Source organism: Copidosoma floridanum, unplaced genomic scaffold (assembly GCF_036245765.1).
Source record: "Copidosoma floridanum isolate Cflo_tuat_1 unplaced genomic scaffold, Cflo_Japanese_pri ptg000009l, whole genome shotgun sequence".
Lineage (NCBI taxonomy): Eukaryota > Metazoa > Arthropoda > Insecta > Hymenoptera > Encyrtidae > Copidosoma > Copidosoma floridanum.
Window position 1 is genome coordinate 10,422,554 of NW_028321886.1, and position 24,615 is coordinate 10,447,168.

At 42.4% G+C, this 24,615-nt stretch overlaps 2 protein-coding genes across 4 annotated transcripts; one reads left to right on the plus strand and one right to left on the minus strand.

The window, feature by feature from the left end:
* Positions 1–535: 535 nt before the first annotated feature.
* Positions 536–20,338, minus strand: LOC149375266 (thrombin inhibitor rhodniin-like). 3 transcript variants are annotated; one of them, XM_089589809.1, is made up of 3 exons: positions 20,284–20,338; positions 884–1,048; positions 536–796 (listed from the first exon to the last, which is right to left on the minus strand). In XM_089589809.1, the coding sequence occupies exons 2-3, from the start codon at positions 1,032–1,034 to the stop codon at positions 759–761; spliced, it is 189 nt and encodes a 62-aa protein (XP_089445935.1). In that variant the 5' UTR covers positions 1,035–1,048; positions 20,284–20,338; the 3' UTR covers positions 536–758. The 3 variants fall into 3 exon arrangements, with proteins under 3 accessions (XP_089445935.1, XP_089445934.1, XP_089445933.1); XM_089589808.1 differs by lacking the exon at positions 20,284–20,338 and adding an exon at positions 1,317–1,396; XM_089589807.1 differs by lacking the exon at positions 20,284–20,338 and adding an exon at positions 1,169–1,252.
* LOC106638086 (protein bark beetle) lies at positions 14,326–24,538 on the plus strand. Its single transcript, XM_089589772.1, is given in 6 exon segments — positions 14,326–14,363; positions 14,649–14,723; positions 14,725–18,507; positions 22,305–22,656; positions 23,060–23,396; positions 23,507–24,538. Coding segments are annotated over 6 exon segments (4,833 nt in total). The 3' UTR covers positions 23,755–24,538.
* Positions 24,539–24,615: the final 77 nt, after the last annotated feature.

Below are 24,615 nucleotides of genomic sequence, written 5' to 3' on the forward strand. Positions count from 1 at the left end.
TTAAATTATCTTGCTCGTCTCTTTCTGTGCGTGCTCCACAATGCTCGCTGGGAACGACATTACGTCCTTTCGGATACTTCTCATGATGATTGGACGAAGGGTGGCATAAAAAAATCCAAAGAGCAATTTAACTAGTGTGAAATTGTATAAAAAAAAAAAATACAACTGACCTCTTCATCGTAGCCGCATTGCTCCAAAACGCGTCTATATTATATGGTTGTTTTGGACGCTTAAAGTATTTTGGATTATGACGCAAGTTGCGTGATCTTCGGGGGTTCCCCCCCTTCCATCTCGCCACGTAGGCTCGGCATCGCTATATGTGCCTATATGACGTCGTAACTGAGCAAGCTGCCACGGCAATGTACGCGTGTATAATTATATTCATGTACAGGTATATACTATGAGGGCTGTATATATATATATATATATATATATATATATATTTAAATACTCACTTAACGTTATCTAAATAAAGAGAATTAAACAGCTTCAGCCCACATAACTCAATGACCCACCAAATGACAAATGCGACGAGAACTTGATAAGTTTAGCTTTATTTGTATTAACACGAGCAAAGTCCGAGCGAATTTACATGACGTTTTTGACAAATGCTCACAATCAAATGTAATTATATCGATCAACAAAATTGAAAACACGTTTTTCCGCAATAGTTGACGCACGAGACCGCGATCTGTTCGCCAACAGTGCGTGTTAAATAAATATAATACAAGTCGTTGTAATAACCACAAGTTTACGAATCATGTTCTACACGGTCCGTGGTGCATAAGATGAATGCCTACGAAGGAAATATGTAAATAGATTTTTTATGATAGATTATATATTATTATTTTCTTTTTCTCGCATGTAAATATAAAGTACTCACTGTATTTGGCACAATCGTTGGCACATCTGAGGGTTGCGAGATTCAGATAAGTTACACCGTTATTGCCGCAAACTGGATCCACTTCGTCGACAGCAGCGCACTTGCACTCAGCTGGCAAAGATCCTTGATTGTTTCCCCATCTTTCGGACATTGCGCTCGAAATTCCTGTCGGCAATTATATTTAATTTCACGATTCAATCACTTTCCTCAGTTATTTCAGTCGAAATAACAAAGCGATTTTATTATAAATGCTTGTATTTGTAAAACAAGTGTTGAAAAACTCACCGAAAAAAAAAAAAATGAATAAAACAAATATGTTCGCCATTGAAAAAACAAAATGTTTATCTCTATTGACTTGGATCAGGAGGGTACGCTCTGCGCCTAATGCGTGCGAAACACCAAATGATATTATGTCGGACAAACAAACGTATACCTAGTGCAGCTGTGCAAATCAATCTCTCGTAGGTATATTAGGTACAGCTTCGCGGATAGTGGTGGGACGAAGCGATGATGAACATTTTTAATGCAAATGTGTATCCCAGGCAGTTTTATACTTATGTAATCCGTAACGCAGTAGACCGAGATGTCGCAAGAGTTTAAAAATAGGGTACAATGTCACGCACGGGCTACGATATTATATTACGTATATTATAATAAATCAACTTGTTTTGTCGTTTCGCGAATAGGAATAACCAATTCTTGCTTGTCAATAATATATTGACAACTAATTGCATCGTGTAGGCTAACAAACGCAACACAGCATGGCCAAAGTTTTTATATGTTGAAAGTTTATGTTAATGTTGAAATGTGCAACAAATCTGTGGTTGTAGAAAATTAAAAAATTTAATAAATCGCGGAACTTGCGTCTCTTTCGATGCAACTTCCGATCAAATTTTGATACGTGTTATTTATTTCATTTGAAACTTCACTGTATAATTTACTGCAGTCAAAACGATAACCAAGTGATTCTAGACTTTTTTTTTATTCATTAAATTTTGTGCAGTTTTACAATTTTTACTTATTTTGGTTGAGAAAAAAAAAAAAAAAAAAAAAAAAAAAAGTTTTCAATCGCACTTTCTCTTGTGGTGCTTGCACACCATTTTATTTTTTTCGTCAATAAGTAAAAAATCCTTCTCCTTTAAGCTATTGCACAATTTTTTTCCAACGTTGTATTTTTCCCCCAAGAAAAGTTTAATAAGCTGTTAAAACAAAGTTTTTTTTTTCACAAAAGCTATTAATTGTACACCAAAGACACGACAGTCAAAGCTGACCTTGTCCAGTGACATAGATCTCTTAAATTGGCGCATCAACAGGTTGTGTAAACTTACAAGCACAAACTGATAATCAAGACAAACATATAGGAGCGTTCTGTCAATCGTATACGTTGATGATGTACTTAAGCTCGCAAAATCTGATATTCACAGCAAGTCATTCAAAACAGGAGGTGTCTTGGGCGATTTGGGCAACGCTGGCGCATAGAGGTCAGAGCGTCAGAGGTATAATATGTATATTCTGTATTCCATGTATCAAAACAAACGTATCCATCTATAATCCATGTACTAAAATAAACATAATCATTTATTAAGGTTTTTTTTTTTAATTATTGTAACAACTACGTCGTTATATTTTCTTGTTATTTTAACAATAGGAGATATATTATAAATTCTCAAGAAAAATGTGATAACTGCCAAACGATTTAAATGCATACATCGTTTGTATTGAGCCACAAAGTCTGACTTTTCACTACTTATACTACTTGAGACGCTATATTGTACACATACACTACTTGAATTATATATGGGTGTGTCTCAACCAAGTGTGTTCGTATCGAGTATTTATTTATTATTATTATTTTTTTTTTTAATGGACTTTCCGAAACAATTAAAATATCATGTTCATCTTATTCACGATTTTTGTGTTAAAGTAATTTTTATAAAAATTCATCAATAAAAAAAAGTAGTATTATTTAAGCTATACGGTCATTAATATTTGACCTTTACTCATACGGGGTGAGTGTACAAATAATTATCATTTATATTCTGTGAACTATTACCGCAATATAAATTTAACTAATTACCTTAGTGATACGGAAAAAGTTCCCACTATAAATATTTATTGTCAAACAAGATGAATGAAATCAGATCACTTGCCTACTTGTTGAGTTCAATCGTTAACAAGGCCATCCATCGGTCTCATTTTTCACACGTGACGTATCATATTTTTCATATTATTTAATTGAAACAAATAAAAACTCCGCCATAAATATTTAACCTGCACTTCAGATAAGATAAGTCCATCAAATATCTTGATATTGTTTGTGCGTAGCTCGCTAAAGATGTGAAGATATAATAACAACTATAATCAAAAAAGTTTTTAACTTGATGGCATTGTTCACTATTGTCCGTACAAAAATATAGTATTTTAATAATTTTGTATTTATTTGACCAATAGATGCAGCGAATTGTATTGCTTTATTGTATTATAAAACAAGTTACACTATCGCACCCACGTGTGCATCTTGAAAGAATTTATTCTTATCTGTTTGTCACATCTCATTATGACCTTATTGTATCTCACATTTTTTTTTCTCTTCACGATTACCACATTTATTATTTGTACAACGAGTTATAATTTTTATTTGATAAAAAATTTCGTAATAATCATGATTCAACCGGATTCAACTGTATAAGGTAAACCAGTCAAGTGAATATTCAAGCGCGTATAGATTGTCGTTCAAAACCATATACCAATTAAGGTATTTCCAGGTACGATGCTCTTGCACTTGACTCTAATGGGCCAGATAAAAAAGCATGTACCTCGTATCTGAACACCTGCGACATGTATATTGTGTCGTGGCGATGTAACGTAGCGTGACACGCACGCGCCACTGCGATGACAATCAAAATTTCTAATGCATAACTATGTACATATAGTAGAGTAGCGCTGGAAAAAAAGTCCCAAACATCAGCTTACGATTGACTTGTTTCATTAATACAATTTTTTTTTTTTTTTTTTTCTGATTTATTGCCAAAGATTTTTATCCGTTTATCGGAAACAAACTTGTCGATCGATCGAATTGTAATGATTATTTTTTGTTTTCATCCACTCGTGAAGTATTGGCGAAAAATAATGGTACTTTCTAAGTGCGTATAATCCATCGAAACAAGTCTTTTTCTTTTAATGGTAGTCCTTGTCGAATTATTTTCATTTAAAAACATATACCAAAGCTTATTATCTTTAATGTTTTACTTATTAACAGTTTCATAAGAAATATTTAAAAAAAAAGAAATAATAATAAAGTAAAGCTTGTTAATAGCGTAGGAGAACAAACAAAAAGTTCTTGTACGAATCGGCTAACGAGTAACGTGTAATAAAAATAAAAGATCCGGCTTGATTTTCAATATATTTTGTGCACCATCAAAATCCTTGGAGTTGACAATTTAAAAGCAGAAAAGGCAAAGTAAGTAGTAGGTACGAAGAAAAAAAGTTGCTTCCTCCCTCTTTTGTTGTCGCGACTACGTATGGTCTTTATCACAATACGTTAACGGAAAAAAATACACGAAGAGCCAGGCTCTGCATTGGTATGTTTTTCAATCTCGTGTTCGTGCGCTGCGGAGTTTTCCGCGCTACTTTTGTCTCACCCACGTAAATGTCCACATAATTATATCCACGAACCCACTTTATATCTAACCGATCAACATTCTTCGTATAGCATCCGTTTTAATTATCTCATATAGTAACTCTGCATTACAGCTTACTCGCGTAATCGTCAAGTGTAAGCATTTATGCCGAATTGCTGATTAGTCGATGACGCTCGGAGGATTGATAAATTATTAATGTTTGAAGAGTTCGACGAGTTAACGGCAGTAGCGTCGACTCGAGTGGAAAAAAAAAAAAAAAAAAAAAAAAAAAAAAAAAAACAGTAGGTATATGTGGGTAACTGGTACGTATCCCCTGATTTTTTCCTCCATCTCCTTGTAATACTAAAACAAAGTACTTATCACCCGACGATTTTTCCCAGCGCAATCGGAGATTAGCGAAAAAAAGAGCGCGCAACCTCGAAGACTTTGAGGAAGTTTCTGCGATCAGACGAGATTCTTGTCTCTCTCTCTTTCTGAAAAGTGAACTGCTTGATTTTCTGGTGCGACATAATTACTCGTAAGGCGAAAAAAAAAAAAAAAAAAAAAACTGTTTTTTCAACAGCGAGAGTTTAATGCACTCGATTGCGAGAGGATGCTGTTGGCGCACGATAAAAAAACTTTGACGGACGTCATATTATATATTTTACCGCACGTCATGTAAAGTTTATCGGTTGTTTACCCAAACGGCCGTTTAATCGGTTGGGCGAACAAAAGGCTATAGATGCGTGTCCAAAAGAAAAAACTCATCATCAAAAATACGATGTACCGATCAAGTAGTTCCTCGTACGTGAAAAAACCGTACGAGAGAGCGCGGTACGATGAGCCGTTGCGTCAGTGCGGAGTGTGTGTGCATATATATATATAACAACAATAACAACGGGGGCTCGCGCGTGCGCCTATATAAGTACCTACCTATACAGACATATTAGAGGTCAGCGGGGCTGCATGGGACACGTATGTGTATTAGCAGCTTCGCTCGCGTGTTCTCAAGCAGTATTTGGCTGTCATTAAGTATGTCGTATAGTGTATAATTACTTATTATACATATACGCGGATGATGAAAATCGGTTAATTGGTGGTGCAACTCCTCGGGGATGATGTCTACCGGACACAACAGTTGTTTTTTTATTTTTAAGTCAAGAATTCGTTGTTTCATGCAACGTAATATGTGGGCGGAGGTATTAATGAACGGATGATTTAATATTTATTTGGAATGACCGATCTCCCTTCACCGTACACTATATACCTTGGATACCTACATATTACCGTTGATAAACCAATGGTTTTTTACAAAAAGTTTTAACAACAGTTTCCACGTGTATATGAGTGCGAACTAGACAAGTGCGCGGTGGCTATCTCGGATATTGCATCCTTAGATGCCTCGCTGGCCTTGCCCTTCAATAACTTAGTAACACTAGCATCCGACGCACACAGCCCCTACGGCTCTTTGTCTCCTTTTTTTTCTGCCAAAGGTGAGAGACAACTCGCTCGTCACTAGTATTAAAAAAAAAAAAAAAAAAAAAAAAAGTGTAAAATTTATTCATCAGGCCATCAGAGTCGGTCGGTGGGAGTTTGAGGGAGACGAGCCTCTTTGGCCTTGATTTTCACAGCGTGCATTGGTTTCGAGCCTACATTACTAGCAAAGGAGAGAGAGAGAAAAAATAGACGGCAGTAGGGGAAGCTACATAAGAAAAGGTACGGGTTGATCGATCGAGGAGAGCTGCAATTGTTGTGCTTCTACATGTGCGGGGAATACTACACGTTGCGAGTATGTGTATTTTTAGCTTCTCGAATTTAATCAACGAATCGTTAAACACGCGCCAAAACCAACTAGAGACTATTGCCCTTTGAATCTCTGTACTAGCTTTTTTTTCCACAAAGTAGCACCGAGAACTTTTATTCGTAAGGAGCGAAGGGGCGCCTTAAGTGCATACTGCCAGTGTTGGTTCACTTTATTTTATTTATTTATTATTATTATTATTATTATTTTATTTTATTTTTTCTCGATTTTATAAAAGCATTAGCTGATTAAAAGGCCTTGCCCCTTGTTTTGCAAGTGCATATACTTCATCTGCACGGAGGAAGGAAATAAGCGGCGAAAGGGAGCACTCGCGCAGACACGGCTTTGTGGATGAGTTGACTCTATTTTTAAAATTTCTCTTTTTTTCCAAGCGCCAAGCCTAAGGATTCCAGCTCGAACTTTCAGTCCGTCATGATTTGTCGACCTCTGAGTGAAAAATTTGGTGTAAAATTATTTTACGGTTCTCATTACGATGAGTTTACTATATTTCACTCAAATGTGCGTCACGTTGAAAATGAAAACATTTCATCAGTCCTGCGAACATTGTGAGCATTGAGCGTTTGTGCATCAACAGGGGCGAACAGAACAGTTGATTTATGTACTCGCGCGCAAGGTATGGCAAATTAATAATGTACTCCGCCCCAATACGCTAGGCTCCAAAAAAAAAAAAAAAAAATATATCTTTCAGAAACTCCCTACAAGCTATTATTGACCTATTATTTATATTGGCTATTATATCCCTAAGACCGATGGAAATCCAGTGATTTGGATTGGAATAAGAACACTTAGTCGACGCGTTAAGCTGAACGTGATTTTTTTTTACAAAAGTGTAAGTGTAGGAAACCACCAAAGCGGTAAAATAAAAAATATTAATTTACAGATTTTTTTCGAAAATATCTTTTAATCACAGGAGACGAAAATTATGAATTTTTGTTCTCGGGTAAATGCGTATAGAAACGCTATTTTGTCTTTATAATTATAATTATAAATGTGTACTTGGCTCGAATAAAAGCTCGCGAATACTTTACAAGACAACGAAAGCGAGCGAGATAGTAATTTTTAATCTTCAGATTTTATTTTAATAAAGCTTCGAGAGTTGGAAAGCCGAGCGAAGCGAACGTAGTACTAAAAACAACGAAGCAAAAATCGTTAATTAAAAGTCACGATTTCACAAGACGGTTTGAACTTGATAAGACTTTGGTACGAAAGATTTCAGAATTTAATTTTTCTCTTTCCTCGCACTCGCGTCAGTACATGTGTTTTCATATCAAATCTTGTTTATCATACGCACTGTCGGTCTCGTGCGTCAATTATAGCGGGAAAACGGATTTTCAATTTTGTTGATCAATAACTTCATTTCACTGCAAAAATGTGTGGGCAGCGTGCAAATCAGTTCTCAGTAAGATATTTCAAGTTATGGCTGCATCGATCGTTTGGTGGATCCTGTCATGTGGGCTAGCTATGATTCATTCTCTTACAAAAAAATATTCCGTTATCTGTATTTATTCTACATAAACTGAGTTTTTGTTTATTTGACGCGTATATATTCACCTCCCCCTGTTTTCTTATAAATGACGAACCGGACAAAACCAAGCAAAATAATTTATTTTCAAGAAAATTCCGTCCGTGAGATGTATTATTCATTGTAATCGTGTTTTCAAGTGTTTCTCAGATTTTTCTAGTGTTCCTGCATGTCATAAGAGCACAAGTTGTTTACAGTAAGCCGGTGCTTCAAGTGTATAATATAAAAAATATATAGTATGATTGCGATAACACTGCCGAGTGAATTGGATTTATCATCGCTATTGTGGCAATGGAAGTCTCGAATCGCCTTTTTGCAGAAAAATAAAACTAATGTTTAGCAAAAATATCTATTTGTATGGACGTGAAATAAAATAATTTTCACCGTTGTGATCGGCGATTACTGCGATTACAGTATTAATCCGTGGCTATCACTTTTATAATGCACCCCTAGAGTTATCGGTAACGCAACTAATTGAAAAATTATAAAGGCGCCAGATAGCAATGATTTTCTACGATCCGTCCCACTGATAAAATTTTTCGTGATTACGTTGCCTCGCTTCGCGTGATACCGGTTTTTTTTTTTTTTTTTTTTTTTGCAAAAAATTTTTTCATCCGGGTCATTGCAGAAAACAAAAATGTCTTGGTAATCGTTGGCTTTACGACGAACAGTAAAATTTGTTTTACATTTAAGTTAAAAAACATGAGGACAAATATGTAGGATGTGCGGTTTTAACGCCTGTAAAGAATTTCACACGCGTACAGCAAATAAACGGCTTCACGAGGTATGCTATGACCAAATCGTTAATCATACACACTGTGTTCGATATAAATATTATCCAAGTGAGGTTATTAAACATTTTTTTTTTTTTTTTTTTTTTTTTTTTTTTTTTAGTAATAATTACCAATTTTTCCACTATTTACCACCAAATCATCAAAAGCCTTTTATCTTACCACGAATTCGTGGATTGGTAATTCTGAATAAATATAAAATTTCATTTCAAAGTGAGAGTTGAACCCGCGACCTCCTGATTTACAGATACACTCGATAAAACTCAGTTTAGCTATTGGAAAAGTCATTGACTTTATCTCACTGCGAATTCCGACAAGCTCATTATTTCACGATTCTTGTGCATATACGCATGTCATGTTTTTCCACTCAATGCTTAAACTGCAGAGTGCCACTGAATTTTTCTCTCGATTCTCGATTAATATTACTTGAACTTATTTAGTTGTAGTTAGCAAGTTTTTATTTAAAAAATGAACATAAAATCATGTATATGTGTATGTATATATATATATCGTGTAATGTATAATTGGGTAAAATTCATTTACTTTGGGTATGCGAGATACCCCTACGTTGAATGAACGACGAAAAACAATGCCGATGGAATGACACTAAAGGTGGCGCACGTGTGATGTTAATCGGGCTGTCAACCCGATACCTGCAGCTTTGGACAAAAAGGATAGAGTATGTTTCAAGCTTTCAAGCAAAAAGTATCCAATTTAATTTCTCGAGTGAAAACCGAGACGTATACTTAATATCTTACTTTGGCTAAAAAGTAGCTGAGGACGTTTTTCTTTTTTTTTTTTTTTTTTATCGAACTCCGTAGTGCAGGTAATGGCACACTGTTGGACCTGTACAAATGTATTTTTTGTGGGTAAAAAAAAAAAAAAAAAAAAAAAAAAAAAAAAAAAAAAAAAATAGATAATATAAAAAATGCTGAGAACAACATGGATGTTATGTGTATAATGTGGGACCAAATGAAACGAAATTGACAGTGGCATCGAAGGGGGTGGTACGATATCTGAAGAATTGCCGATCGATGCCAAGGGAAAAATCGACCGATGGGCTCTCTCCTACTTATGGGTCCAGTGTACAAGTCACAGCTGTACATGCATCACGTATTATATCATATATAACATATCGCCAGCCAGCCAAGCGTTAAAGGAGGAGGAGGGGGAGGCACGCATTTCCCTTTGGAGTTAAAAGCCTCGACCGCTCGGTCGTCCGAGCCAGTCGTACACAATCGGCGCAACCTGCTCTTTGCTCTTTCTCGCATCGCACTATCTTCTCTTAAGTACGTTCGCGGGGAGCCGATACTCGAGAGTTTGCGGTCGCGCGATGTACCGATAGGAACACGCGAGGACTCACGGCAAACGCAGCAGTTCAAAGTACAGGGAAGGAAGATATAGTGTTGGCGACCGATTATTTACTTTATAAGGTATTTATCCGTACACACACCAACACCGTACTTATATGCATTGTTCGCGTTCACGAAAACTAGTGCGAGGCTATGACTGCTGTTGGATCGTCAAGGTGGTCCTTCTTGCGCTCTTTACCACGCATAAGTATACACACACACATATATATATATATATATATATACGATCTCCTTTCCAAACCACTCGGTCGGGAATATTTTCAAATTGCACTGTCTTTTTTTGTTTCCTCCGTTTGATTTGGGCATCGAGCTTGGAATTTCGATTCCCTTTCAAACGATATTAATTTTGTACGATTACCGTAGACAATTCAGGCAAAATAACAGACAATAAGTATAATATATAGTGCGGTACACGTATGTAATATTATCGCAATAAAGATATTGTTGCGAGGAAGTTCACAAGTGGCGGCAAGAAGTGCATTGTTGCGCGCAGATAAGGAATTTTATAATTACGCCGAGGAAACTGAAATTCACCTCAAATTACCGGCGAACACGTGTAATTTTCAAATTTCTCGAGCATCATCTAATCAATTTTAATTTCCGCTCGATGATGGCGCGTAGTATTACATACCGAATATTGGAAGGAAAAGTAAGAAATTTCTTTTTTTCTTTTTTTTTTTTTTTCATACTGTGTCCAATAATATATTCTTCAAAGATCACTCGGACGGAATTCGTTTACAAGATTATTTTTTACAATCACCAAAGAATCTATACTAGCAACGTTCCCGATTGTTTTATTGTCCCAATCGAAAACCAAGTTTTTCGCGCCACAGACCGCGCGCTACGAAACAGCTGAGCGCTAATAACGAGTCATAAACGATGTTCATCCCCACGATTTCCTATACATCGGAAGGTTCAATTATCAATGATATCATCGCAACACAGATTGTATGCCCGCACTCGTTTGATAACCGGTGTATAATCTCTCCGCTGTACGGGCATCGAATTTCTAAGAGCAACGCCTATAGCAAGTCACGTCGCTGTAGGAAATAATAATCGAAAGACTTTTGCAGAAAAAAAAGCCAGAAAGGCAATTAAAATCACCTCGAGATTGCGGGTTTCGAGTCGGCCTGGTATTCAATTATACAGTGCACATACATAGCTGCGCGCGATCGAGTTTACAGCTATGGTAATCGGTACGTAAGCTTGAGATTAACGCGGAGATCAATGGCTCTTGTTAGGAAAAAATAGGAGCCAACAATTTTGTCTTGCCGTAATTATCGAGCGTTAAATCGATACATGGTGATGGCCGGGCAGTGGGTAAAAATATACCTATACACCCCGCGACGCGATAATTTCCCGGATCAACACTCGAGTCCCGCAAAGGCGCCAATGTGAAATCTTACATCGGCGTCTTATTTTTTTTTTTTTTTTTTCTTTTTTTTTCTTTTTTTTTCAGATGGAAAAAGCCGGACTGCGCACGCGAATTATTTCCATCGGCTGTCGCCCGCGCGCTCGTTCCCTTCGGGTCTTCGTCTAACAAATACTTTATATACATGTACCACCAATGTATACACTGTGCGTGTTTCTCTTTCTCTTTTTCTTCCTTTCCTTCCTTCTCTCTGCCATTTGCTCTACTGTGCGATCGAATTTCTTTTTTTTGTCGTTTTTTAACAAATAGCGAATGGAAGCGTGCAAAAAAAAACTCGGCACTGTTGGGAGAAAAAAAAAAATAACGGTGCAGAGCCTTCGAACAAGCCATTTTTTCTCTTCGGAGCTCGTATTTCACGTTTTCGTAAAAGCGATAGTAAAAGCAAAGGTATTAGTTGGCATTGATCAAGTTGATAAACAATCATCAAGAGGATGTTGGTAAAAATAATTTTTAAATTTGCAAAAACGTACGATAACCATTCCTACAAAACTTGGAGTTGATAAACATACGGTACATCAAATCAATATAGCCGAGGTATCGGTTGGATAAAATTTGACCTTTCAACGTAGAGTCTCGCGGAAAACTGATATTTTCCGATTTTCCTGAAACCGAGAAACGGAATTAAAAAAAAAACAATGACACGAACGAGGGCAAATCACTCATAGATTGCTCTTCAATTGCACAGGTGTATAGATAAAGCGCTGCGCTAATTTCATACTATCAATCCTATATCTCAAGAGAATCAGACTTTACGCTTGATTCGCGTAAGTAGCCGTTTCGAAACGATAAGAGAGCGCGCAACTACTCTTGAATTTTCACATTGAACCGAAGTATAATTATGTACTCAGCCGGTGTTGTCTGTTTAATCTGAATCTGAAAATTCGGGTCCCGTTCGATCGTGCGGGATTTGTCGGAGCCAGCTCCTGCACTGGAAAATACTCAAGGTAAGTACAGTCTGATCGTAGATATACATATAGGTGTCGAAGGCAGATCGCGTGGCTTTGCAAGCTCCAGCTGGAAATCCATTTTAATCTACTTTGAAAGGCAATACGTAGGAAAGGAAAGAAAGAGTCGGAGAGCACGCGATGAAAAATTGGAAAAGTGAAATACTAGTCGATAAGGAGCATGAGATTCCATCGGAAGACGAGATATCAAAGTCAATCCTCGGCGCGTTGAAGAGCAGAAAATTCGGGGAATCACAGGAGTATTGAAATATCATTGCTGTGTGCTTCGAGTTTATATCGTATCTATAATTATGTGGTTGGCTCATTGATACGAATTGTTGCAATGTCTTTCTTGTGTCGATCCATGTAGTAATATATACCAGATGATACTTTTACAGCCAAATCCATAAACTCTCGGAAACATTAATTAAGACTTTGCACTGAGCGCGTAATCATGCATCGTATACATATATCATAAATATAATTATTATGTCGTTTCAGCTGTGAAAACAGTACTGTGCTCCACTCCACAATATATTTATACGATTGGTTGCCAAAGGCCCACCCCCTTTATTAATCGATACATCTCCCAAACGTCGCACAGTTTAACTGGTTTACATATATATAATCACGCGTGCATTGCATATATTATTTACCTATTCAATTTTCGTAATCACGCGATTACAAGCCACTGTTGATTCCAGTAATCGAGTTACGATTCGCACTTGCAACGCGTGCACTTCTTGTTCTTGAATGTCAAACGATATTGACTTTTATAATCATATTTTTTTTTTATTTATTGTTCGAGTTACCCGCGGCACCGCGCGATTCGTCAAGACTTTCGTCATCTATATAATGCAATGTATGTGCCCCAAAAAATATTTCCGCTTAAAAATGTTGCCTCGATTTTTATTTTGCTTTGCGATGAAAAAAAAAAAAATTCGTGCAAGTAAAACATCCTCGTCGAGTATACTATTGAAAATATGTAGTGGCATGTTACACATCGCGACAAAACGATGCACTTCCGCGCAAGAGTATATATGTGTATATAATATATCATACGCACACACAAAACATGTTCATAAGTATACACACATAATTGTACAGCCTGGAGGTCTTTCGTAACAAATTTAATGTGTAACCTCCTGCGATTAATCAATTCCGCGAGAAGCCGGAAAAAGTTTGTACAATAAGCATGAGTTAAAACAAACAACTGGCGCAATTCAACCGCCGCATCGGCCGAAATCAAATCTCCTCCTCTCGCGCAACGAAAAAATGGAAAATACGAAACGAGCTTTCGGATGCCGCTGTCGGAGAGGCTCATTATCCATTTGCGTAACTCGCGCCATTGTCCGAGAGCCCCGCTTATTTAACCGATCGCCGGTTTTCCTTTTCTTTATATCGCTCGTTTCGCACGACCGCGATTCGAAATTCCGATCGCGCGTGCATCACCAGCATAAATAAATAAATAATGTATACCCACACCTGCCCGGTGCAGGAGGACGAAGGGGCGCTAATGACCCTTGTATGCTCACCGCTTTAATGTACACACGCAATCGTACTATAGGCTTAACGATTTCCGATGGGTTCCAACGCGATATCGCGTGAATTCATGTTATGTGCGATAGTCAAAGACACGCGAGTTATCGATGTTAATTTTTCTTTGCCTCCCGATAGTTACTGCCCATCTTGAGCGCGTGCGAGCTTTCGCGATTTTTTTTTTTTTTTTCCTTCGTGCCTTTTGATACTAAGTGTCCAAGTTAGAGAGTTTGAAACGAAAAATCAGATCGCGCTCGTTGGGTTATCGCGTCAGCCGCGTTAAACATTATATAAACCAACGCATTCCCGCTATAGGAGCGAATGAAAAAAAAACAAACAAACAAACGACTTGGTCCTTGACATTGCCGCATAGTCAGTCATCAGCTGCAGTGTCGAACAATGGTATTTATACCTGTAGTGCCTGGTGCACACATGTAGTATGTATATGCAGGTAATCGCGGAATTTCCTTCCGTGCATTTATTCGTTGTGACGCTGCATGGTGGTAAGTAGGTAGGACTGCATGTTATCCTGGTGAAATCTACTACTGTCAAATCTGACATGATTGAGCGCGCGTACTTTATATACTTTTAATCGATAAAAATCCATCGGAGCACGGCCCTTTTGCACGGCCACTGCGTCTGTTGTATCTTTAGGAAAGAAAAGTATAAACTGACCGTGAATATATACCTGCATGGGGAATAATCAAGTGCAACACATAAAGTCGAGTCACGCCCGCGGGTTGGGGAGAGGAAAACAAGCCGATCTTGCTGACGAGCGCGGAGGGCCCGCCCGGTCAGCCGCATGCTCCGGCTTGTCGACGGCCCCAGTCCGCTCGAGGGCCGCCTCCAGATCTTCCACAAGGGCGAGTGGCGCTCCGTCTGCACCAACTCGAGAAACTGGACCCGCGCGGATCTAGAGACGGCGTGCAGGGAGCTCGGGTACCAGGGCGGCCGCTGGTGGGGCTGGCTGGACAGGCAATGGCCGGCGAGACCGAGGCTGCTGTACGAGCAGCCGCAGTGTCGGGGCACCGAGTCATCGCTGCAAAGTTGTGGCCTCTGGCATAACAGGATGCTCGGTGCCGGCGTGTGCGATTACCATCCGGATTTGGGTATCGCGTGTTCTCCGTTCCACGATGGGGCGACCGGTGCCATCAAGCACTGGCGCGGTCTGCGGTTCGAGAACGCGGCATTCGACAGGCCGCTCATACAGGAGAATACCCTCTACGTGCGTCGATCCAAGTCGATTCTTAGATTCGTGGAAATCAGACACGCAGGAACTGGGCGTGAGTTCAACGTTACTTCGGCGCTGCACGTCGAAGGTGTACCACCTCGAATGAAATCGATATCAATTATTGGCTCGGCGTTCACGGGTATAAACGTCACGTTACCGGACGCGCCCATCGTCATTTCCAACTGCACGGTGCAAGGAAACAGAGGAGACGGCATTTACATGAGCAGCTCCACCGGCCAGGCGCACATAAAAAACTGCGTGATCGAGGACAACGAGGCGGACGGAATAAAGTACGTCCACCGCGACGAGCAGCCGGACGATTTCCTCGACCGGGCGGACGTCTACGATCTCTGCACCTTCCCCAAGACGGCTAGTCAAACCTTCCCCGTGACCATATCCCTTCGACAGAGCGAGTACGCTCCAAACCCGAAACGATGCCCACAGCACATCCACACGATGCCGGGCCACGTGCTGACAGTGCATTTCTTGCAAATGAAGACCGACCGCAACGACAGCGCCATCATCGAGATCTACGACGGTATGAGCACCGTCGAGAAACCCTTGGCCCGCGTAAGCGTGAGAAACGGCACCCTGCCGCAAAGCGTCACCACTTCTAGTCAGAACTTGTTCATCAAGTTTTACGCCGAGTCGCGTACCTCCATGGTAGCCTTTCTACGACTAATGTCTGGTTACCGAAAAACGTACGATTTAAACGTGACCGGTAGCACGATAGCCGATAACAGCGGGCGCGGCATAGCGGCGGAGCGCCTGCGCTCGGCCCTCCACATAGACGACACCTCGGTTTCGAACAACCGGCACGTTGCCGGCGTCCACGTGCTCGGTGGCGTGCCGGAGGTCAACATAACCAACAGCCGGGTGGCCTTCAATCAGGGCGACGGAGTCAACGTCACCGTGACCGGTGGCACGCGAAACATCTCCCGCTCGAGCATATCATCCAACCGGGGCTACGGCTTTGCCGTCTGGATGAACGACAGCTCATCGAGCGAGTACGTGCACTTCAACCAGAGCACGGTCATCGAGTATTCCGAGATCTTCCGCAACCGTGACATTGGTATACTCGTCGGCAACGCCACGGGCAACTCGTACGTCAACGTAACCGGAAACTGGTTCAACAGTAGCACCGAGACTTCAGTGCAGATAGAGTCGAGCTGGCGTCACAACCAAGGCATCCTCAAGCTCCAGATCGGCCATAACCTCTTCGTGCAGAACGCAAAGTTGGGCATCAAACTGAGCCCAGCTTTGAACCTCGAGGGCGTCCTCGAGTACAACCACTTTCGCGAGCACACTTATGGCTGCGTCCTCGTGCGCAATACTCTGCTGGAGGAGCTGAACGTGCTTCCGGCGGACTTGCTGATCCAGCACAATGAGTTCTACGACAACCGCGGCCTTTTCGTCGCGAGTCTTGGCTTGTCGGCTTACAGCGAGGTTCAGCGCCTTCTGTTTACGCGCAATTTCCTCAAGGACAACAGGGCCAGAGAGCCCTTTGACAATGGCGCCGATAACCGGGCCACCGCGAGACTCGTGCCCAGGTCTAGGGTCTCTGCGGTGGTCGTCGTCTCGTCGAGCAACGTACACGTCTTCAGAAACATACTGGACAATCCTCAGTCCAACTACGAAATCGGCTCCCATCTCGAGGACCAGAGCAAAATCATCAACTGCACCTACAACTGGCTCGGCTCGTACGAGCAGCCGGAGATATTCGAGAGGCTTTTCCACAGAAAGGACCGCTACAACTTGGCGAAAATTGAGTATATCCCTTATCTACTGTCACCGAGCAATCCGGCCACGAGCACCATCAACCCGAACCCGACCTACGTGCCACGTTTTCTGAAGCCCGGTAGCAACGTGGTCGGTGGCGAGGTCGACGGCCACGAGATCCTCCAGGCGGGCGAGTACGCGGTCAAACGCGACATAAACGTTCGCCCGGGTGGCAAACTGATACTCCAGCCGGGTGTGACGCTCCGCTTTCCTCCAGCAGTGGGTATCATGGTGGCTGGAAAACTCGATGCGCACGGCGTTGGGCCGAACAGCATCCTCATGACGCTGAAGGATGAGATAGTCGGGGCTCAGGAGAACGCAAGCAACGACACCATCAGCCTGGATCAAACAATGATGGCCGACGAGTCGAACCGGGTGCCGGTCCGGCTTCTCGGGGGCAAGACAAGTCACGAGGGCCGACTGCAGGTCAGGGTTGGAGACAAGTGGGGCACTGTCTGCAACTACGGCTGGACGACGCGCAACGCGGCCCTGGTCTGCCATCAGCTCGGGCTGACGCTAGACCCCGACAACTGGTGCATGGAGCGCTCGCAGATCCCGAGCGCCGGCACGAACGAGGACATAGTGCTGAGCAACGTGCGCTGCACCGAGGACGACATAGACGTGTCGCGCTGCAAGGCCGAGACGAGCGCGGATTTTGAAAATTCGTGCACGCACGAGCACGACGTTGGCCTGAGGTGCACCGAGCCGGCGTGGGCCGGTTTGAGGTTAGGTCCCCTCGCCGAACGCAGTGACCTGCAATACGTCAGCATCGAGAGAGCCGGCCTGCTGGATTACACCACTGATTCATTCAAGCCGGCCCTCCAGATCGACTTTGCCCGTCACTCGCTCGAGGGCGTGAGGGTCGTCAATAACCTCCACGACGGCTTGGGTGTCCTGTACGCCGACATATACTCGACCGATGCGGTGAACGCGGTCCGAAACAGCGATTTCAGCAACAACGGGGCCAGCGGCGTGAGCTTCAAGCAGCTGGGGCTGCGCATCGCAAACTCGCGCCTCGAGAACAACCAGTTGGCCGGCATCAGGCACAATCCGGCGCTCTCTGCGGTACAGCAGAGGGAATTCGCTGGATGGTTCACGAGCTCGCCCGACACCTCGCTGGACACAAACTACGCGCCGGTCCTCGTGCCGGAGCACAGCGGCGACATTGAGCTGGACCTGCGCGGGACCAAGTACCTCGTCACCTCGAGGATCTCCGAGGAACCCGTCGACCGGTTCTATCAGATCAAGTGCAAGCCGGGCTACGTGGTCGGAATTCAACTGTTAAATCCCATACTCAACAGGAGCACCGAGCAAATAGTACTCCACGACTCGCAGAACGTCAAGCACCGCGGTAACATATGGCACGTAAAGAGGGACCTCACGGTATTTCCGGTCGCTTCGAGCTCGTACATTGTCGTGCTCGAGTACCACAGTGGTGACAATGCACTGGGTGGAACCGTTATTGTGCTCACCTCGCTTCCTGCGCCGATTCAGGACATCAGAAATCGCATAGTACGCGGTCCGATTCCGACCCTACACGTTTCAAACACAAAGATACGGGGCAATCGGCAGCGACATGGTTCCGCAACGAATGCGACCAATGGATCAGCTGGGCTGATTTCGTAGCCGAGGGGCAGGAGTGGTATGGCTCAAACGAGGAGGTACAGCGCCGTCTAACCTCGGATGCGCAAATGCGCACCCAGTACGCTGGTGAGCCCGTACGAAACTTCTTAACACAGATTAAAAATATCGTGCGGCGAATTCAACCCCCGTGGCCGGTCGAACGTCAACTGGATCTGTTTCACAGGAACATGCGACCCGAACTACAGGATCGAGTTAGACGGGACGAGGTGTGCAGCCTGGTAGAGCTGCTACGAAAAGCCACTGGAGCTGAATACCTCCGGTATCCAACGTCTAGTCGGGGGGTGTGACGGTGAGATACCGTCGAGCCATCATCGGTAGGCTAGGACCGATAGGGAAAGAAGGAAAAGGGAAAAACGGAGAGGACAGTTAGGAAAGGATCGAAAGGGAAGAAAAGGCCGAAAAGGGATCAGATTAGCTTGGGCCAGCGAACGCGCGTGAAGCGAGTTTTTGTTGGGGGTTGCGAGAAGCAATTTCCTCAAGGCGATTTCCCCCGCGAGAAGCGAATTCTGTTTTGGAGGACGTGAGACGCGTCCTCTGGAGTGTTTCCGTTCCTGCGATTGTTGTCGTGGCGGCTGTGCTTGAGCTGTCCCCGGTACAGTGCTTGGTGCTGAGTGTCCGGGTCCTGCTGGGATAGCAGGCGACGCCGGACTCAGGGTCACCGAGGCCGATACCGCCGATCTCGGCCTTCGAACGCTGCCAGTAGGGACGCCTACTGACCTTAGCGTAGCCGCTCTACTGCTCCCGTGTAGGCTTGGCCTGCGAGAGGCATCGTCGGGGAGCGACCCCGCATCGCCGTAAGTACCTGCCAACAGGCAGTTTATTGTAAAGGGCAGCGGCCCTAGATTAGCCCGCGTTGTCTGCCCGGTTCGCGAGTTTGCGCCGCGTGCTCGTCGAGTATTCTCGCTTAACGAGCGTACGTACACAGGCACACACATAAACACACACACCCGCGAGTAATATTTTGTATTTCATTTTATATTATTTAGTTGAATATATTTCTGATTTTAAACTTGGTCGCGAGTGCTTCCTTTTGTGTGTGCCCGATTCCCGTGTGTCGTATTAAAGTCGTCGCGAGAGGCGACGACGTTCAAGGTCGCCGCGATATTTGGCCCCTGCGGTGTCTCAGCTCACGAGACCCGCGAAATATTTTACAGGGAGTGTCAACGTTGGGTATCCGGGCAACACAGGCCCGGTCGAAGTGGAGAGACTCCGCCTCGTTGATCCGCATTGTACACCCCGTAACAATACCTACACACAGTATGTGGAGATAAGCGAAAAAATATGTACGCGCTCGAACGACGTTATAAATATGTTATCAGGCGACAGTAAAATAAGTATATACATTTCCAACGCGCAGAAGCAGCCCCGATGTTTATGTTATTCGAAAGTGTCGAATAAATATAACGCCCATCAAAATCTATTTCGCAATTTTAATGACAATTATTGGCATGGTTATACGAAAAAAAAAAAAAAAAAAAAAAAAGAAAAAAAAAAATTAATGTACCTTTTTCAATCGTCACCATTACAGATTGATCGAGCCATATATATACAAATACGGCAAAATAGCTGATAAGAGTAGTCACAATCACCGAATACCAGCAGAATTTATGTATTTTTTACGAGCAAACGGTGCAAGCTCACTCGCTAAATTCAATCGCGTGCCATCACGTAAATTTATACGCTAAAAAAATGCCTTTACTTACCCAAGTTTATCTTTTGACGACAACCACACTCAGAACTTTGTAACAATTTTTAATATAAAGTGAAAAACGTATAGTGCAACAGTATGTTATTTTGAACTGTTGTTTAAAGAGAAAATACATAAATACGAAGTCTGCAATAATTGCGGCAAAGTTTTCAGTAACTGCATGATCATACTCGAGTATAAAAGGTCTATCAAAGTATGAATTGAGAAAAAACGATATGGATGCAAATGCAGCGGCCAACGCAGTAGTACAGCAGAGCATTTCAAATCGCGCGGGTTGTTAATATATATATACATATTACACACACATACACGAGGGCCAGGCGTACTACTACTATATACATCGCGTACGCGCGTACTGGCGTATAATGGCCAGACCAGTAGTGGGTGACAGAGCGAATATACGTATATTCTGGAGAAATACGTACCTATCATTGGTAAAATTTGTATCAATTAAACTCGCTATCGGAAAATTGACGTGTTGATTTCGGGGTGAGGATCGAGTAATGGAAATTCAAGAGCTACAAACATGCTGGGCGAAAATGACATCGTACCAGCTGATCAGGCTCCAGCCGATCTCTCGGCGGTATGTACATATACATATATACGCATGTACCATATACCATTCTATGTTATATAAAGATATGCACACAAAGAATAGCCATAAACCACGTAACTTGCTCCGTGAATTCATCAGGATCGATGAATTTTTTAGGAAAGAAGAATATGTTACGGATAAATAAAAAAAAAAAAAAAAAAACAATATATCGCTATCGAGTGTGTATGATAGACATGCCTGATGAGATACGTACGCTTTAACACGGCATACATACATCTACCTGCATACACATTACATAATATATACAATACATCTGCCTTATACGCCCACCAATCAACAATGCCAATTTAATCGCGGATTTTGGTGACCTGATAAAATTTACTGCATATATTATTATATCAGACGTACCCTTGGCCATAATTTACAAATTCTCAATAGTATACTTATGTTGAGATTGTTTTTTTCCATTTTGCATTTTTCAGCGCAATATCCGTAAACGCGTCAGTTTTTGTTTTCACTAAAGCCTCAAACAGCTCAGCAAAGCCTTAATTACACCGAGGCAACAAGTAGTTGAATAAATCAATGTTTTTAGCAACATTTGATCGGCAGATAAAAAATGCCAAAACAGTAAAAAAAAAAAAAAAAAAAAAAAAAAAAAGACATTGGTGGTGTTATTTTAACGATTACGCGCAAAACAGAATTTTTTGTTAGCATAATGAAATTTCTCTATAATAATTTATGTGTGCTCGATCCCATTCGGTGCGTGCCATGATTAAAATCACCAAACAATCATTAACCGCACGTCCACTGTTTAAATGAAATAGGGGTAAAAAAAAAGAATTACTGATGTTTCAGGACAACTGTTATTATTCCGAGGCGACGCCTCTCCTGGGCGCACGTCCGGCGACTCTGAGCAGCGGTAACATGGTCGAGAAGAACATCGGCATCTCCCAACAGACGCTCGTCTCCCACGGGGGCAGCGAGCACGACGGCAACGCGTCCACGTCGTCGGTCCGGGCAAGCAAGCTGCCCCAGTACCTGGCGGGCGTAGCCGCGACCCTCGGGGCCTTAGCGGCCGGTCTTGTCCTCGGCTGGACCTCCGCCGGGGGCAAAGACGGGGTCAAGCTCGCCAACGAGTACGAGCTGACCGTCACGCCCGAGGACTTTTCCTGGATCGGGTCCCTCATGACCTTGGGGGCCGCCGCCGTGTGCGTGCCCATAGGGGTCCTGTCCGACCTCATGGGCCGAAAGCTGGCGATGCTCCTGCTCGTCGCGCCCTTCACCGTCGGCTGGCTCCTCGTCATATTCGGCTCGTCGGTGCTCATGCTCGACATAGGCCGGTTCATCCTCGGGGTCAGTGGGGGCGCGTTCTGCGTGACCGCCCCGACTTACACCGCCGAGACAGCGGAGAGCGCCATCCGCGGCACCCTCGGCTCCTACTTCCAGCTCATGCTCACGGCCGGGATTCTGGCCTCGTACGTGCTCGGGCCCCTGCTCACCATCAAGATGCTCTCGGTGGTGTCGGCCCTGGTGCCCCTCGTCTTCTTCTGCGTCTTCTTCTTCATGCCGGAGACCCCGGTCTACCACCTGAGGAAGGGCAACGTGGCCGCGGCGCGCTCGAGCCTGAGGAGGCTGCGTGGCCCGCGGTACGACGTCGAGCCGGAGATACAGGCGCAACAGGAGCTCATGGCCGAGGAGGAGCGGAACCGCGTCTCCTTCGCCGAGGCCATTAGCAGCAGGGCCGCCAAACGCGGGCTGCTCGTCGGGTTCGGGCTCATGACCTTTCAGCAACTCAGTGGGGTCAATGCCATCGTACGTACACGCACGCACGCTCACACGATTATATATTATTATTATTATTATTATTATTATTATTATTATTATTATTATTATTATTATTATTACAATCATTTTAACAGAGTTTTTTTTATTTTTTTTTATCTACATTGCAAAATACTCAACAAGTCCGCGATGCACTTTTGTTTTTACCCATATAAGTACGATTATTCAATAACACATCAAGATTATCGAACCATCAACACTTTTTCAAGCGATTTATGTTTATTTATTAATTGCATATGTACGACTCGGAGTATAATATGTGTGTACGTATTAAGTATATAATATATTTAAGTACAATATATAAGATGAATACACGAATATATATATATATATATATATATATATATCGCCATTCGTACTTTGCGTTCCAAAGATATTCTACGCTGGGAGCATCTTCGAGGGCGCAACCGACTCCATAGCCCCGAGCACGGCGACCATCATCGTCGGCGTCATCCAAGTCGTCGCCGTGTTCTTAAGCACGTTCCTCGTCGATAGTCTCGGTAGGCGTCTGCTCCTTCTCGCCTCCGAGACCGCCATGTTCCTAACGACCCTCGTTCTCGGCGTGTACTTCTACCTCAAGAACGCCGGCCACGAAGTCCCGGGCTGGCTGCCCCTCTTCTGTATCTGTGCCTTTATTTTCCTCTTTTCCATCGGTTTTGGTCCCATACCGTGGATGATGATGGGCGAAATTTTTTCACCCACCATCAAAGGTGCGTATATATACACAGTGCAGTGCATAATATATTCCCCATGTTAGCTTAATATACTCTCAAAAGCTAATTGAAAAAGTAATCCATCGATCGTTTGTTTGTTCAATCAGGTGTGGCGGGTAGCAGCGCTTGTCTGTTCAACTGGTTAATGGCTTTTGTAGTTACCAAGTATTACTCACCACTGGAAAAACTTGCCGGCACCTATACCTGCTTTTGGCTCTTCTCGGCCGTCTGTTTGGTCGGTTTGATCTTTGTTTTTGTCTTCGTTCCTGAGACCAAAGGCAAGTCACTCGAGGACATACAGTTTGAGCTGTCCGGCCGAGCACCTGAGCGCAGGCACACGTCGGATAAAGCTTGAAAAAATAAAAGACACTTCAACTTTTTAATGGAGAATATTTCACCGTGGAAGCTCTATTGCTACGGTATATACGTCTGTACCTAGCTCGATTGAGACATCAAGTTTTGTCATGTAAACACCATTACTCGTTGTACAGAGTCTAAATTTACGACTCTCTCACTCAAACAAGTTCATGTAAATTCTAGTTTTTTTTTTTTTTTTTTTCTTTTCTTTTTTCTTTCTCTTTCTTTCTCTCTTTTTCTCCACAAAACTCACAGTGTTTTTTAAAATCAATGAATGGTATACTTACAGAACTGTGTAAGTATGAGCGCTTTTACCAATGTAGTTGGTTTTGTGCGGATTTGGTCCTGAGTCAGGTCATCTCATATGTAGCTACGTATTTCTATGATATTACTAGTAGTCTACGCTCGCTAGTACAGTACTTTAGGTGTGAGAAATGAATTTTAACTGTTGATTAAACTTGAAAATATAAACTCTAGCTAAGCAAATTTTGTCGAGAAAAAATTGACGGTTTTAAGTTTCCCACACTTGAAGTAGTATATCCTCAAGTTAAATAAGGATTTTCGTGATGGTTTAAACGGCACGTTAACTGTTACAACTAAGTATTGCACATCCCTGCACAAAAGACTGATTTTCGTTCAAACAAACTTATCGAGAGCATATCGTGTACGATATACTTAAGATATTGTAATGTTTTTATCTTGCCTTGCATGTACATAAAAATATAATTTAATGTACAAATTTATACAAATTATTTTAAATACAAGTCATTGTTACAATGGCATTACTATTTCAATTATTTACAATTTCCTGGTATTATTTTATTATTATTATTATTTTTTTTTTTTTTCCTAGGGTGTT

Excerpts from the sequence above, each read along its gene's own strand:
- LOC149375266 (XM_089589807.1), bottom strand. The coding sequence starts at position 1,208 with ATGGCGAACATATTTGTTTTATTCATTTTTTTTTTTTTCG. Across the intron at positions 1,049-1,168 it reads ATTCATTTTTTTTTTTTTCG|GAATTTCGAGCGCAATGTCC; the intron begins GTGAGTTTTTCA and ends AATTGCCGACAG. Across the intron at positions 797-883 it reads CAACGATTGTGCCAAATACA|GCATTCATCTTATGCACCAC; the intron begins GTGAGTACTTTA and ends TTTCCTTCGTAG.